At 43.5% G+C, this 16,296-nt stretch overlaps 1 protein-coding gene across 1 annotated transcript in view; it reads left to right on the top strand.

Moving 5' to 3' along the window:
• SEC14L5 (SEC14 like lipid binding 5) overlaps positions 1 to 13,541 on the top strand; it is a 62,645-nt gene extending 49,104 nt beyond the window's left edge. Inside the window, exons 9-17 of the mRNA XM_087973175.1 lie at positions 224 to 413; positions 1,946 to 2,034; positions 3,505 to 3,575; positions 3,846 to 4,017; positions 4,957 to 5,091; positions 6,757 to 6,894; positions 7,093 to 7,338; positions 9,431 to 9,609; positions 13,156 to 13,541. Coding sequence (XP_087829301.1) covers positions 224 to 413; positions 1,946 to 2,034; positions 3,505 to 3,575; positions 3,846 to 4,017; positions 4,957 to 5,091; positions 6,757 to 6,894; positions 7,093 to 7,338; positions 9,431 to 9,609; positions 13,156 to 13,261 — 1,326 coding nt within the window. The 3' untranslated portion in view covers positions 13,262 to 13,541. The remainder of the gene's footprint in view (positions 1 to 223; positions 414 to 1,945; positions 2,035 to 3,504; positions 3,576 to 3,845; positions 4,018 to 4,956; positions 5,092 to 6,756; positions 6,895 to 7,092; positions 7,339 to 9,430; positions 9,610 to 13,155) is intronic.
• Positions 13,542 to 16,296: the final 2,755 nt, after the last annotated feature.

Here is a 16,296-nt window from a genome sequence, read left to right as displayed (position 1 = left end):
TTGGAATGATAAGAGCCAGAGTGGTCCAGCGATGAAGGCGCTCGACCAAGAATGGGCAAACCCTGGTTGTAGTCCACTCTCACCCACGGAAGCTCTCTGGGGCATTTTGAGCTTCTCTCTCAGCTTGGATTTGATGAGATTCCCCTTGAGTTCCTGGATGAAAGGTGGAATTCCAAATCTAATAAATAAACCGAGTGTTAACTTAACTGTCTCTTTTGCTCAGGTTCCCAAAGATGAATACATTCTCCGTTTCCTGAGGGCTCGGGACTTCAATATCGATAAGGCTCGGGAAATGCTCTGCCAGTCCTTGGCATGGCGAAAGCAATACCAGGTGGATTACATTCTGCAAACCTGGAGGCCACCTTCCCTTTTGGAAGAATTCTACGCTGGGGGCTGGCATTACCAAGACAAAGGTGAGCATCTACCTGTTGCCCTCTGCTCAGTCAGTGTCAGGACGTGAAGTTCGTCAGCCTGTGAGTCATTTCATCATTCAGGTACCTTGGGATGACTCTAAAGTGGGCTTCTTGGGTGCAGTGTTGAATTTGCCACTGCTCTTCAACATTTAAAACTGTCAGGTGGGAAAGATCCAATCTACACATAATGGCCTAATTAAACTGATTTATTGCTATGATAGCCTATGCACAGAAATCTTCTCAACAATCAGCACCTGCTTGGAGTTAGATAAGGGACAATGGAATTCAAGGAAAGTTGGACTTGGTTCATAGGGGTTCATCCCTATGTAGGGATTCTAGACTGATATCTCTTTTTAATTCCGCCCTTCTAGGTTCTGCCCCATCTTCTCCTACAAATCTCTGTTGGGAAGGCTTTTGTTGACATACATGTAAAAGTAATTCCAAAGAAAGCCAGGAAATTTTTTAAAAATAGTTCTTCTGTTGAGGTATAAGATTTAATAGCTGCCAGCTGCTGTAAGTCTGATGCAATGTAAGTCTGATGCAATTGAGGATGAATCAGCATAGCATGGGCATTGCTCTTTTAAGACGAAGAATGAGTCCACAGAAGTATATACTAAGGCAGCCATTAGAGGGCGTGTTCTCTCTCCTTGCATCCGGTATTCATTGCAGAGTTCTCTGTGTACAGTTAAGAAGAAGATTGATTGCTTGTAAGGTGTTTTGCCTACCACATATTTTTCTGTATATAACTGTCTTGTAGATAAACCACTGTTAAGTGTCTAAGTCTCTGTGTGCTGTGTTTTGCTCCTGGGTTGTCTCACAATAATAGTCATGCTGCAAACGCTCTGACATCTTCTATCATGGCAAAGGCTCAGTGTCTACAAGGCTTTGATATCTGTGCTCAATACGAATTGCCATGCAGTCATTTCACAATGCAAAACCGGACTTTTTGGACTTCGCTGTCTGGCCCCAAAGACAAACCAGGAGATCAACTCCATTGGAAAGCTAAAACTACTTTAATTGAGAGTAGCTATAATAAGTAGAATTTTGTAAGTCAAACTGTGCTATATCTCTTCCACTTCTTGTATTATAGGGAGGTGTTTGTTTGAGCCTCTTCTGCATATTTCGAGTGTGTTGTGAACTTAAAGTATGTTTCACCCCTCTATTAAAGTAAACTTCCTTGCTCTTTATATATAAATATGTAAGTCACATGGTTTGTCATTTGTGGTTCTCTTATTAATTGTGTATACAGTTAGTCCTTGACTTATGTCAAAATTGGCTGTAAGTTACTTTTTTTCTCTTTCCTTTGTATTTTTACTGGCAGTAATGAGGTAAATCAAAAGTGTAAGTCAAGGTTGCGTGCTCAAGGCTGAGCTGTGTTATGGGAAGAATATTTCATTCCAACCGCAAGTTGTATGTTGTTACAAGTTGGCAGTTGAACAAATGCTGCTAATTTTCATGTTTCTGAAAGCTTATTCCGTCTTTCAGGGCAGTTTTTAAAATTCAGCTTCTCTGTTCTTTCTTTGTTTTTCAAGACGGAAGACCCCTGTACATCCTCCGCCTTGGGCAAATGGACACCAAGGGGCTTGTGAAGGCTCTGGGAGAGGAATCGCTTCTTCGCCATGTGAGAGACGCCTTTAAGTTAAACTCTTAGCTTTGACCAAGGTCCTTTCTCAAGGGGCTTCTGGCAAGTCTTGGTCTTATGTGAATGTGCGCCCACACATTTTAAAGGCACCCGAACTCACAAATGTAGCAACTATGCAATGCAGGAATGTCATTACTAGAGTCTCTAAACATGGTCTTCACAATGTCTACCATATAGAACTTTTAGAAAAAGTTCTATATGGTAGACATTCTATATGGTAGAGAGCCGCGGTGGCGCAATTGTTAGAGTGCAGAACTGCAATTAATTGTGCTGCCTGCCAGCTGCCTGCAGTTTGGTAGTTCGATCCTCACCAGGCTCAAGGTTGACTCAGCCTTCCATCCTTCCGAGGTTGGTAAAATGTGGACCCAGATTGTTGGGGGCAAGAGGCTGACTCTTTAAACCACTTAGAGAGGGCTGTGAAGCACTGTGAAGTGGTGTATAAGTACTACTGATGATTAATTTTAGTGGACAGTGGTCAGAATGCAGTATTGGAGGTTGACTCTACCCACTGCCAGCAGTTCGATTCTGACCGGCTGAAGGTTGACTCAGCCTTCCATCCTTCCAAGGTAAAATGAGTACCCAGATTGTTGGGGGCAAGAGGCTGACTCTGTAAACTGCTTAGAGAGGGCTGTAAAAGCACTGTGAAGTGGTATATAAGTCTAAGTGCTATTGCTAGTGCTAACCCTCTCCTTATCCCCTCCCTGCAGTTCCTCCCCACTTATTGTATATGGCAGACTGACAGTAACTGAGGCATGATGTAGCACGATGGCAGTCCTGACATTGTGGGAGGAACTGTTCTGGGAGTTGAAGTCCATATATCTTATAGTTGACAGGGGAATTCTGGGAGTTGAACTCCGTATATCTTATCCTTGATGGGAATTCTGGGAGTTGAAGCCCACACATCTTAAAGTTGGCTGGGGAATTCTGGAAATTGCAGTCCACATATCTCATAGTTGGCTGGGAAATTCTGGGAACTGAAGTCCACACATCTTGAAGTTGGTTGGGGAGTTGGACAGATTTTCTTAATATACTCTACAAGGTAAAGTAGCATTCCTTGACTTTATGCAGAACTTTCTTGACTTGGTCTACATTGAAGAACAGGCATCTATCTTGAAAGCATCTCCAAAACCTTCACTGCCCATTTTTAACGCTAAGCAGATCAAGATGAGACTATTGCATTTCTCTCTCTCTCTTTCTCTTCCTTTCCTGTCCTTTCCTTTCCTTTGCTTTCCTTTCTTTTCCTTTCCTTCCCTTCCCTTCCCTTCCCTTCCCTTGAATAACTCTTTCTTTTCTTCCACCAATTTCACAAGGCAAGAGATTAAAGGATTCTGCTTTAAAAAGGATGCATTCCTCTATCAGCTGTAAGATATTATCAGTATATCCAAGACCTGTAACTGAGGAATATTTTCATGTCACAATCCAAACCTTTGTTTTTTGTTTTCCTTTTAGGTCTTGTCAATTAATGAGGAGGGACAAAGGAGATGTGAAGAAAACACCAACCTCTTGGGCCGCCCCATCTCGTTAGTATGCATCTCATTATGCAAATACAGATCAACATGAAGGAAAAGTCAGCACCTCATTAAACAAATTACTATTCTCATACGCTGAATAAGTGTAGGGAGATTGGAAGACTATTCTGAGGGGCATTTATGAAAACTCCCAAAAAATTTTACATAAGGAAGTTGGCCAGATCCTGTGCCTTGAGGACTAGTGAGTTGAGGAGTGCCAAGTTTACAGATTGTAAAAAACAAAACAAAACCAACCCCTGTCTTGTGTTTCTTCCCTTTCAGATCCTGGACCTGTTTAGTTGATCTTGAAGGGCTGAACATGCGCCATCTCTGGCGTCCTGGTGTAAAAACCCTCCTTAGGATTATTGAAGTGGTTGAGGACAACTATCCAGAGACTTTAGGGAGGTTGTTGATCGTGCGAGCACCAAGGGTATTCCCTGTTCTCTGGACTTTGGTGAGCCAGCATAAAAGGGGAGACCGCTATTTTCCCCTTGGGGTGGTCTTTCAAGGAGGTTTTTTAAAAAACAGCACATTTAAGAACATTGTTTTTAACTGAAAGGGACATGTTACTGGATAGCTTCTTGGTCCAAATTTGATTCTAGAGCAGTTGCAATTTGTTTTAGTGATAGCAATAGGACTTGAAACTTATATACCGCTTCATAGTGCCTTACAGCGCTCTCTAAGCGGTTTACAAAGTCAGCCTATTGCCTCCAACAATCTGGCTCCTCATTTGACCCACCTCAGAAAGATGGAAGGCTGAGTCAAGTTTGAGCCGGTCAGGATCGAACTGCTGGCAGCTGGCAGAGTTAGTCTGCAATACTGCAATCTAACGACTGTCCACTACAGCTAATCATCAGTAGTACTTATATACCGCTTCACAGTGCTTTACAGCCCTCTCTAAGTGGTTTACAGAGTCAGCATATTGCCCCCAACAATCTGGGTCCTCATTTTACTGATCGCAGAAGGATGGTAAGCTGAGTCAACCTCAAGCCGGTCAGGATCGAACTGCTGGCAGCCAGCAGACTTAGCCTGTAATACTGAATCCCAACCACTGGGCCACCACAGCTCTTTTGTGCATAATTTATCTTTTGATTATGGCTCCCTCTTTCTATTGTAAATTTAATTTTAAAGATTTGCACAATGAGGGAGGAAAGAGTTCTTTTTATGCCTTTTTTATTTTGTAAATGGGAAAAGTGGAAACACTGCAAAAATATTTCTTTGGAGTAAAAAAAAAAAAAGGTTTCTGTACTTTAAAGTTTAGGGTCCAAGTTACAATAGCAAAGGGTGAGTTTGTTTTGGTCTCCCAGGAAAGTATTTTATTGAAAGGATTATGAACTTTGAATATTTGAGAGAACAGGTGATAAACAGCATCATTTTCTCCTGTCAATTTTAGGTGAGCCCCTTTATCAATGAAAACACCAGGCAGAAATTCCTCATTTATAGTGGCAACAACTATCAGGGTTCTGGAGGACTTGTTGATTATCTGGAAAAAGACGTGATTCCAGACTTCCTTGGAGGAGAATGTGTGGTAAGGTTGAATAATGTCTATAGGATATAGAAATTCAATAACACTATATACCACTTCACACTTGTTTTACAGCCCTCTCTAAGTGGTTTACAGAGTCAGCCTATTTGCCCCCAACAATCTGGGGGCTCATTTTACCCACCTCAGAAGGACGGAAGGCTGAGTCAGCCTTGAGCAGGTCAGGATCAAACTGCTGGCAGTCAGTAGAGTTAATCTGCAATGCTACATTCTAACCATTGTGCACCATGGAAGGAAGGAAGAAGAAAAGAGCAACAGCAATAAGACTTATATACCGCTTTACAGTGCTTTACAGCCCTCTCTAAGCAGTTTACAGAGTCAGCCTCTTGTCCCCAACAATTTGGATCCTCATTATACTTACCTTGGAAGGATGCAAGTCTGCGTCAACCTTGAGCCTGGTGAGATTTGAACTACCAAACTACAGGCAGCCAGCAGTCAGCAGAAGTCGCCTGCAGTACTGCATTCTACCACTGCACCACCACAGCTCTTTGGTCCAAATTTTCTTTAGTTCTTTGAATGTTAACATTCTTACCAGTGGATGATAACACGAATACGTAACAATTCTAATATTTAGGAGATCCATTCCCCTATTGAGTAATGTCAGTTGAGAACTCGACTCTCAAATAATTGATTTTTGATTATTTGCCGTCAAGCCAGTGTCAATTCTCAGTGACCTCATAGATAGACATTTTACAGGGTGCAAGGCAACATATCCACTTTCGAGGGCTGAAGCTGGCGGTGAAAACCAATTCTCAGCCTAGAGAGGATTTCTATGTAAACTGAGAACAGATGCCTGTGATTTTGAATGTCCATTGAGCATCCATCGACTCAAATGGGTTGGAGAAGAATATTCAGAAATTCAACTCCAATGCTAATGTATGTCTAAGGACTTTGATGTCTATGTTCTGAACTTGAGAGAATTGTGTATATATGATTTCTTGTTTGCTTGCAGTAAAGCATCTTCTGTTTCTGACTTGAATATGTAAAATTTTACTCTTTGCTAGACAAGAGCTGAGCTCTTGGAGAATCAGTAATTTGTTACCATACATTGATCCTGGCAGTAGAATAGAGTAGAATATAGAATAGAATTGAGCAGAACAGAGCAGAGTGGAGCGGAACAGAACAGAACAGAATAGCTTTATTGTTACTTTGAATGTGCACTAATCAACATATGTTAAAATGAAATTTCATTGCATACAGCTCTCAAAGGGTCACCACCTCCAATATACACTATATAAACATGATAAAATAAATAAATACATACAAAATTAGGTATATACCCACATATATAATACGACAGAGAGAAACAACACAGTCTAGTTCGGATGTATACATGTAGAGGGTGAGAAAAATGAATCTTGTGAGTTGGCCATTGAAGTGGTTGGCCATTGCCTTCTTGAGATGCTCTTGCATTCCTGCTAAACTTCCACGGTGGTACTAATCTGGATCTGGTCTTCCTTCAGTCTCTGTCCAAAAAGAGTCAGTCAGATCAAGAACAAATTGCTCCTTTTGAGTTTAGAGAGAATTCTGAGGAAGCTTTCATAGCCGTAGGGTAGTCCAAAGATCAGGCAAATACGAGGTCTTCCTATTTGGAATGTTGACATTTACCAAGGTATCTGATCTGACCATCCAATTGTCCTCCCTCCACAGTGTAATGTGGCTGAAGGTGGGCTTGTCCCCAAATCCTTGTATCAAACAGATGAAGAGTCCGAAACTGCGGATCATATTCGTCTCTGGACGGAAACCATCTATCACTCTGCAAATATTTTCAAAGGGGCTCCCCAGGAGGTAAGGCTGAAGAGCACCTTCTGTTCGATGGAAGGTACAGTCGATACATTCTGCTTTTCTAGGCCACCCAGCAATGACTTGATTAAGATCCTGGAGAAGGAGGAAGAACTTTGTCCCCCCCCCCCATATATGTCCTCTCCCTTCAACGGCTGTGAATCTCTCGTGCGGGAAATATTTTTTCTCTCTCTTCTAATCTAGATCGTTGTGGAGATCCTGGAAGGCGAATCGGTGATCACTTGGGATTTTGACATCCTCAAAGGAGACGTGGTGTTTAGTCTTTTCCACTCCAAACGAGCCCCCGAGACTGTCCGGAAGGAATCTGCCATGCCAACCGCTTTGACGTCTGGGGAAAACGTACCACTCATTGGCAAGAGTTGGATCCTGGGAGTGGATTACAGCCGCGTGGAGACGCCCTTGGTCTGCCGTGAAGGCGAGAGCATCCAGGTCAGATTGTCCTCCCTCTCCTCACCCCCACCCCCCAAAAAACCCAGTTCTGTGCCTCTGGGCCTAATCACGATGAGAAAGCAAGCTTTTGCTATAGGTGTGAGCCAATTCCATGGAATTTTTTTTTTCCCAAACGTTTTATTAAGTAAATTGTTAAAAACATTGGACATGGTGTGGTCGTCCTGACAATTCTGTTTGTCATACATATTATGGCATAAAGTACATGCTTTATATACATTTATACAACATTTTCTATTTCTAACCATCCATTCTGCCAACCCTCCTATCTTTTGATTCTAGATCCTTCCTTTTTTCCCCACCATTAATAGAATTTATCCCATACTTATAGTATTCTGTTTCGTCTTTGTCTTTCACCTCCAAAGTTAGTTTGTCCATCTCAGTGCAAGTCCAGATCTTTTCTAATTCTTCATCTTCATCGGGAATTCCTTTATCTTTCCACTTTTGAGCAAAGGCTAACCTTGCAGCGGTGATGTATTATTAAGTAGATCACCTCTTTGTTGTATTTTTCTGTTATGATACTGAGTAAGAAAAATTCTGGTTTATATTCCACTTTTTGCCTATCATCTCCTCAAGCCACCTCTGAATTCTATACCACAATTCCGTGGAATTTTAACATGGGCGACAGATTCCTCAGACTCCACGATAGAGGGATGCATTTGATCAGTTGGTTACACTGATAGAAAGCTTTCCACGGCACTCGATTCATCGAAAGGATCAGATCTCTACGATTTGTAATGTACCTAAGTGCGAAGACTGTTTTGCCACTCCTAATGGTACATGAATTAACTTGTTAATTAAGAAATGGATTGCAGGGCAAGTTGACAGAGTAAAACATAATGCAATTGTAAGCAATTAGAAGTATCATGTGAAAGGTGTGAGAGATACATTGACAGGTAGATAGCCAGGTAGGTAGGCAGGCAGGCAGATAATAGGTAGGTAGGTAGGTAGGTAGGTAGGTAGGTAGATAGATAGATAGATAGATAGATAGATAGATAGATAGATAGACAGATAGATAGATGACAGGTAAATAGATGATAGATAGAATAGATAGATGATAGATAGATATGATAGATAGATAGATGATAGATAGATATAGATGAGAAATAGAAGATAGATGAATAGATAGATAGATAGATAGATAGATAGATAGATAGATAGATAGATAGATGACAGGTAAATAGATGATAGATAGATAGATATGATAGATACAGATGAGAAATAGATAGATAGATAGATGATAGATATTATAGACAGATGATAGATGATGATGAAAATAGATAGATAACAGATGACAGATAAACAGATAGATGATAGATAGATAGATATGATAGATAAATATAGATGAGAAATAGAAGATAGGTAGGTAGGTAGGCAGGCAGGAAGACGGATGAGAGATGACAGATGACAGATGATAGATGATAGCTAATAGCTAATAGCTAGATGATAGCTAGATGACAGCTAGCTAGCTAGTTAGAGACAGACAGGTATAGATAGAACATTATTACGTGGTATGAAAAAAAAAACTAACTGTGAAAAAACCTGACTCAAGTTTGTTTCCAAGTCCGTGTCTGAACCTAGCAAATAGGTGCCAGATGTGCATGTTTCCAGGAAAAAATGTATCTTGTTGTTCTAAGGTTGCTGTTATGCAGCGCCAGATAGGTATCCAAGGAGCTTCAGACCACAGATGGGTTTAGAGCTCCTGAAACCCCTCCAGAGGATGATCATGGCCTCCTTTGTACGCTAGCTGGAAAAGCTCATTTCAGTCCGAAACATTAGGGCAGAGGTCTCCAAACTTGACCACTTTAAGACTGGTGGACTTCAACTCCCAGAATTCTGGGAGTTGAAGTCCACCAGTCTTAAAATGGCCAAGTTTGGGGACCCCTGTATTAGGGGATCAACTCAGTGTCACCTGAGGGGATCTTTACACAATCAGAAATGTGCCTTTAGGATTTGTCTTTATCTCTTCACAGAAAGAGGAAAGAGGAGTTTCGAAAGCTAACTGGCACAGACAAACAAACACCCGGTTTATCTTTCCCTGACTGTGTTTTTCCTCCTGCCTCTCTGCTTGCAGGGTTCCCATGTGACTCGCTGGCCAGGTTTTTACATCCTCCAGTGGAAAATGCACAGCCCAATTCCCTGCACAGGGACCAGCCTCTCTCGGGTTGACGACGTCTTGGCTACGCTCCAGGTCTCTAATCACAAATGCAAGATCCTATATTATTACGAGGTGCTTGCATCCAAGGAGTTCAGGTAGGCAGGCAAAGAACTGGGGGCATCTGTTTATTTATTTACTAGCTCGATACCCATGCTTCACTATGAAACTATGTGGTCGGGCTTAGTTTTTGGGGAGGAAAATAAAGTGTGTGTGGGGGGGGAATTGTGCCTCTGCCTACCAGCATCTATCAGTATTCACCTGGCTAGCGTCCTGTCAGTGTGTGAGAGAGTTGAGGGCTGTTTGGAAAATGAAAGAGTATTTGCTGTGTGAGCAAGGAGACAGTAAGGAGCCTGGACGTGGCTTAGCTCAACTGTTCTGTACTAAAGCTGCTTGGTGCTGTGAAACTGAAACTGAAACTCCTCTGCTTATGTTTTGCATTTGGAACAGATTTCTTTTCAGGTGGGGAGGGGGAGTAGAACTCCTTAGCATCAGAGCGTGTTAATAATAATTAATAAATAAATAAATAAATAAATAAATAAATAATAATAATAATAATAATAATAATAATAATAATGATGATGATGATGATGTAGGAAATACTCTAAATACTCTGATGGTCATTTTGAAAAATCCTTTCTTAGTGAGCTCCTAGAAGCCAAGAGGAACATACGAGCCAAATTGCAAGTTTGTAGGCTTTACGGTTCTGGAGATTTTGTGATGATGCATGACTGGTATTTCGCTTTTAGCCACTTAGCCACCACGCCCCTCAAAATATATATTGAGGGGTGTGGTGGCTCAGTGGCTAAGACACTGAGCTTGTAGATCAGAAAGGTCGGCCACTCAGCAGTTCAAATCCCTAGTGCCGCGTGACAGAGTGAGCTCCTGCTACTTGTCCCAGCTTTTGCCAACCTAGCAGTTCAAAAGCATGTAAAAAAAAATGCAAGTAGAGAAATAGGGACTCCTTTGGTGGGAAGGGAACAGCGTTCCGTGCGCCTTTGGCGTTTAGTCCTACTAGCCACCTGACCACGGAGATGTCTTCGGACAGCGCTGGCTCTTCGGCTTTGTAACGGAGATGAGCACCGCCCCCTAGAGCTGGAAATGAGTAGCACGTATGTGCGAGGGGAACCTTTACCTTATTTATTTATTTGCATCCTGCCTTTGTTATTTTTACAAATACAGCTAGTCCTCGACATATGACCACAAGGGAGCTCCACATTTCTGTTGTTAACTGAGACATTTCTTAAGTTTTGTCCCTTTGTATCACCTTTCTTGCTCCGGTTAAGTGAATCACTGCAGCTGATAAAGTCAGTAACATGGTTATTAGGCATCTCTTGGTGATTGGTCCACAGTCACCCAGCACCAGCTTTCATACCTAAGGCAGGACTAAAACTCCCCATCTCCTGGTGATTCGCCCAAAGTCACCCAGCCAGCTTTCTAGCCTGGTACTTTAACCACTAGACCAAACTGCTTTAACCACTAGATGCAATCTGTGGATGCATCAATTGGCTGGAAACTTTTTTTTTGCTTTGATGCTCCTTCCTGGCTATTAAGTCACTGGCCTGTGATTATTATTTGTTGGAAAAAGAAAATTGAACCAACCCTTCTTTGTGTAATATTTACTACTTTTAATCTCATTTATCCTTGCATTAAGGATATTGGAAGCCCCCAAAACAGGATGTACAGAATCAGAGCTGCCCCTTAAAATATTTTCTTTCTGAGCATCAGTGCTGTGATTCTAGGCACTTTTCCTTAAGAGCTGTAGATGGGGAGGATTTTCAAGACAGAGTTTAGGCTTTCATCTTTCCCTGCTTGATTATTTTTTTTTCTGCAATGCCTCACCTCTGGGTTTGTTTTCTTTTTCTTTCATCTGATCGGAGGCCAGGTTTCCCAGCAAGTAAAGTCAGAAAAGGAAAGAGAGAGAAAACTCAAAAGTGCAAGTAAAAGAAAATCAGAAAAGAAAGAAAGACACACCAAGAAGTATCTATGGAGATTCTCAGTCATCCAGCTCATGGCTGTCCCAAAGATGCTTTTTTGTCAAGAGGCAACTGGACTTTCTTTGTTTTTCTTTGAAGATGTTTTGCTTCTCATCCAAGAAGCTTCTTCAGCTCTGATTGGATGGTGGATGATAGAAGGATTTATACTCCTTGCAGAGAGCTGATCATCTGCATTATTCAGGTGACCCTGTTCTGATCCAAACCCTTGTCCAATAAACACGAACCAAAGGGAACAGAAACTTTTTAATGATTCTTACGAATCCCCGGTTAAAAGGCTGCTGCAGACTAATTAACTGTGATAAGCACAAGCCAAAACTGTGCAAGTCTGCCAAGAATAACAGATAAGAAATATTTCACAACACAAGAGTCTTCAAATACCAACTCATGATACTGTAATGTCCATGAGGCTGAGTTTCCAAACATCTTTGCTTCCTGCAAAGAATGTTTGCTTCACAGCTGGCTTTTATCTTCTTGAAGGAAGGGCCATTACCTTGCAGCCTTACTCCCGAGTTGCCCATGCTATTGCAGCTGCTCTTTCCTGCAAGCAATCCTATGAGAACATGCACTTGGCACAGGCTCCTCAGGAACCCCCTCATCGCTGCTGCCAGCCCCCACAATCTCTGAAGGCAGCAGTCCACTCGCTAATGGTCCTGGCCCCTCATCTGAGTCCTCACTCTCCTCAGCCATTAGCACCGGCTAACCACAACAGACCCTGAGGACACAGACAAACCTCCAAGTGGCCTCAACAACCCTCTAAAACAGTGGTCCCCAACCTTTTTTGTACCAGGGACCGGTTTCAAGCAGAAACACTTTTTCAAGGACCGGGGGAGGGGGAGGAGGCTTGGTTTCCCCGCCTCGTTCCTCTCTCAGTCGCTCTCGCTGCTCCACCAGCCCAGGAAGAAACTGCTTCAAAGAAGCTGGGGGTGGCTTTTCCTGTCGCCGCAGCTCCTCCGAGTGCCCGTTTCACCCCCACCCCCACCCCGCCCGCCCGCGCGTGGTTCAACCCAGTGCTCCGTTCTGCCTGCCTGCCTGCCTGCCTTAGTTTCTGGTTGTTTGGGAGCAGCTTCGCTGAGAATAATAACTATTCGCCTCTTTTACTCAGCCGAAGCTGTTCCGAATCAACCATTAACGAAGGCTTCCCCCCCCTGGCTTCTTTGAAGCAGTTTCTTCCTGGGCTGGTGGAGGAGCGAGAGAGCGACTGAGAGAGGAACGAGGTGGGAGGAAACCGAGCCGCTGAGCCAGAGAGCAGGACAGGCTTCGTTGCTTCCTCCCTCCCCTTCTCTCATTTGTGTCCTTGATCCCCATCCCAGCAGCATTCACCGAAGGAGAAGAAAGCCGCCATTTTTTTAAAAAAAAATCTTTGCGGCCCGGTACAGAGTGCTCCACGGCCGGTACCGGCCCGCGCCCGGTGGTTGAGGACCCCTGCTCTAAAAGGATGCAAATGACCAGCCGTGTGCAAGGAGTATAAATCCTTCCATTCTCCAGCATCCAGACAGAGCTGAAGAAGCTTCAAAACGCCTTCAAAGAAAAACCAGAAAGTCCAGTTGCCTCTTGACAAAAAAGCACCTTTGGGACAAATCAAGTCTACTACTTCATCTCATTAAGGGATTCATTAACCAAGCACTTCCTTTCTCCCTTCCCCTCCAGGGGCTCCATGACGAGTCTGGAGTCATGCACAAGTGGGTTTTCGCAACTCAGTGGAGCCACCACCTCCTCCGCTCGATCGCAAAGCAGTTCCTTGGTCTCCAGATAGCATCGCCTGGGAAGACATGGAGCCCCGGATGGCTGGACCAAGATGTTTTCTTTGAGGCTGCGACCCCGCGGAGGCTCAAGGCAGCCTGCAGGGATGATCATGGAGGAGACCCCAGGGATGTTTTTATCAACCAGCTTGAAATCAATCCTTCCTCCTCCCTCTTCTTTCCGCCCTCCATCCTCCCTCCCTCCCTCACTTTTGCCTCCTTCCTTCCATCCTTCCTTCCTTGCTCTCTTTCCTCCCCCTTTCTTCCTCCCTCCCTCTCTTGCTTTTACCTCCTTCCTTCCTCCCTCTTTCCTCTTCTCTGTCCTTTCCTCTCTCTCTCCCTTCTTCCTCCCTCTCTTCCTCCTTGCCTTTTCCTCCCTCCCCGCCTTTACCTCCTTCCTTCCTTCTTCCTTCCCTCCCTCCCTTTTCTCCTTTCTCTCTCCTTCTTCCTCCCTCCCTCTTTTTCCTTCCTTCCTCCCTTCCTCTTCCTCCCTTTCTTCCTCCCTCCTCTCTTGCTTTTTACCTCCTTCCTTCCTTCCTCTCTTCTCTCTCCTTTCTCTCTCTCTCTCTCTCCCTTCTTCCTCCCTCTCTTCCTCCCTCCGTCACTTTTTCCTTCCTTCCTCCCTCTTTCCTCTCTTCTCTGTCCTTTCTCTCTCTCTCTCCCTTCTTCCTCCCTCTCTTCCTCCCTTGCCTTTTCCTCCCTCCCTCCCTTTTTCCTTCCTTCCTCCCTTCCTCTCTTTCCTCCCTCCCTTTCTTCCTCCCTCCCTCTCTTGCTTTTTACCTCCTTCCTTCCTTCCTTCCTCTCTTCTCTCCTTTCTCTCTCCTCTCTCTCCTTCTTCCCCTTCTTCCTCCCTCCCTCACTTTTTCCTTCCTTCCTCCCTCCCTCTTCTCTGTCCTTCTCTCTCCTCCCTTCTTCCTCCTCTCTTCCTCCCTTGCCTTTTCCTTCCTTCCTTCCTTCCTTCCTCCTTCCTTCCTCCCTCCTTCCTTCCTTCCTTCTTGCTTTTACCTCCTTCCTTCCTCCCTTTCCTCTCTTCTCTCTCCTTTCTCTCTCTCTCTCTCTCCCCTTCTTCCTCCCTCCCTCACTTTTTTCTTCCTCCCTCCCTCCGTCCCTTGAAAACACTAAAACAGCTTCTAAATCTTGAAGACGGCCCCCCTCCAGCTGTACATTAGCCAACCCGTTGTTTAGAATGCCGACAGTACTAATTTTTTTGGCATGGATTTTACAACATTCATAGGGTTAAAGGGCTCTTCCCACTCAGCAGCATTCGGTCCTAAATGTAGAGCTAGCTGAGGTTTGCCTTACCTATTTAGGGCTTTTTAGAGCCAAAAGCCAACAACACAAAAGCCCTCCAGGCCCCTTGGTTAGCTTCGCTGTGCATCGGCAATGCCATTGGTGTTCCAGCAAGGTACGAAACAACATCCCTGGACAGCAGAATTGAGCTGCAGACTGCTGATGTGTACATCATACACACCATTGAAAAATGGGCCGCTGGGTAGATTCACATTTCTTTGATAACTTCAGGCAGGAAATTTAACTCAGAGACTTAATAGACCTACATAGAACTGTCTAATGCAGGGATGTCCAATCTTGGCAACTTTTAAGATTGGCCGGCTGGGGAATTCTGGGAGTTGAAGTCCACAGGTCTCCAAGCTGCCAAGATTGGACACCCCTGGACTAATGTGTTGGAACTGAGAAATACCCATTCGTTTCCCTGCTACCGTGCACTGAAGCAGCTCTAACTTGAAAGGAGCACCAGATTTTTCCTCTTCCCTTTTTATTTCCTCAGGTCTGTGAGCAATAATTGAAGCTGATCTCTGCCCGATGGGTTTGCTCAGGGTTGAAAACGTGTTTCTCTCTCTCTCTCTCTCTCTCTCTCTTTCTATGTATATATATATATATAAAGGGCTAAGCAAAGCAATATTTCATTTCTTACAAGGCACAAAAAACTCTTTCACAGTGTTAAGGAAGCAACTGTTTTAGGAAGCCAGAGCTAACACAAGTTAGGGTAGGCACTTTAAGAACGCGTGGGGGTGTGCGAGTGTGTGCGTGCATGCATTTTCTGAGTGTGTATGTATATACATATATTGATAGATACAGTATATACAGATAGATGTATGGGACTTTAAAAATCCCTGTCCCATTTACGAAAACAAGAATTAAGGCTTCAATTAATTATTTGTATCATTTTATAGGTACCACTTGGTTATTTATTCGGGGATATGCCTCCTTGTTTTTAAGTATTGGCCTTTTCTTTCTTTTTTTAAGCCAAAAAAGAATGGAATGGGGTTCTGGTAACTTCAGCTTTATACTTTAGGAGGTAGGGGGTGGGGGGGGTTGCGTAGTTTCTAAATAGATATTTTTAGATGCTTGCCTGCATTACGTAGAAGAAATTGGGCAGATTTCTAATATCTTGAATCTATAGAGTGATTTTTTTAAAACTGCAATCAGGAGTCCGTTGCCTTTGAGGAACTGTTTTGATGAAGAAACTCTACAGTGGGAGGGAGGGGAAACTTTGATTTTTGTAAGTATTAGTTTTCCTCAAACGGAGGCCATTCAAAGATGTGATTTATGTGGAAAGAAAATGCCTGAAATGACTGTGCAAAAGAGATGAGAAGGAGTCTAATGGATGGGTGAGAAACGTTTAATTTCATTGAATGAATGAACGGGTGGGGTTTCTTTGCAAAACTTATCCTTCCGTTTTCCTGCAAGGACAGGATGAACAGGGAGGCAATCCGGATTCAGCAGGCTGCTATTCATGTTCAGAAGCTGGTTTGGAGGGAGAGTACAGGTAGTCTTCGAATTAGTGACCAAAGGGACAACGGCAGTGGAGAAAGCAGTTTATGGCCATTTTTTCACACTTAAAAAGAGCAGTTTATGGGCATTTTTTCACACCTTTTTAGCATCTCCAGAATCGCGTGATCAACATTCAGACGCTTGGCAACTGGTTCATACTTGACTGGTTGTGGTGTCCCAAGGTCACATGATCCTCTTTTTGTGACCTTCTGGGAAGCAAAGTCAACAAGGAACCTGGATTTGCTTAAGAACCGGG

This window comes from Notechis scutatus, chromosome 12 (genome assembly GCF_049901735.1).
Source record: "Notechis scutatus isolate UNSWTSFEM ecotype Mainland chromosome 12, rNotScu1.2, whole genome shotgun sequence".
NCBI lineage: Eukaryota > Metazoa > Chordata > Lepidosauria > Squamata > Elapidae > Notechis > Notechis scutatus.
This window is presented reverse-complemented; position numbering and strand designations above follow the sequence as displayed.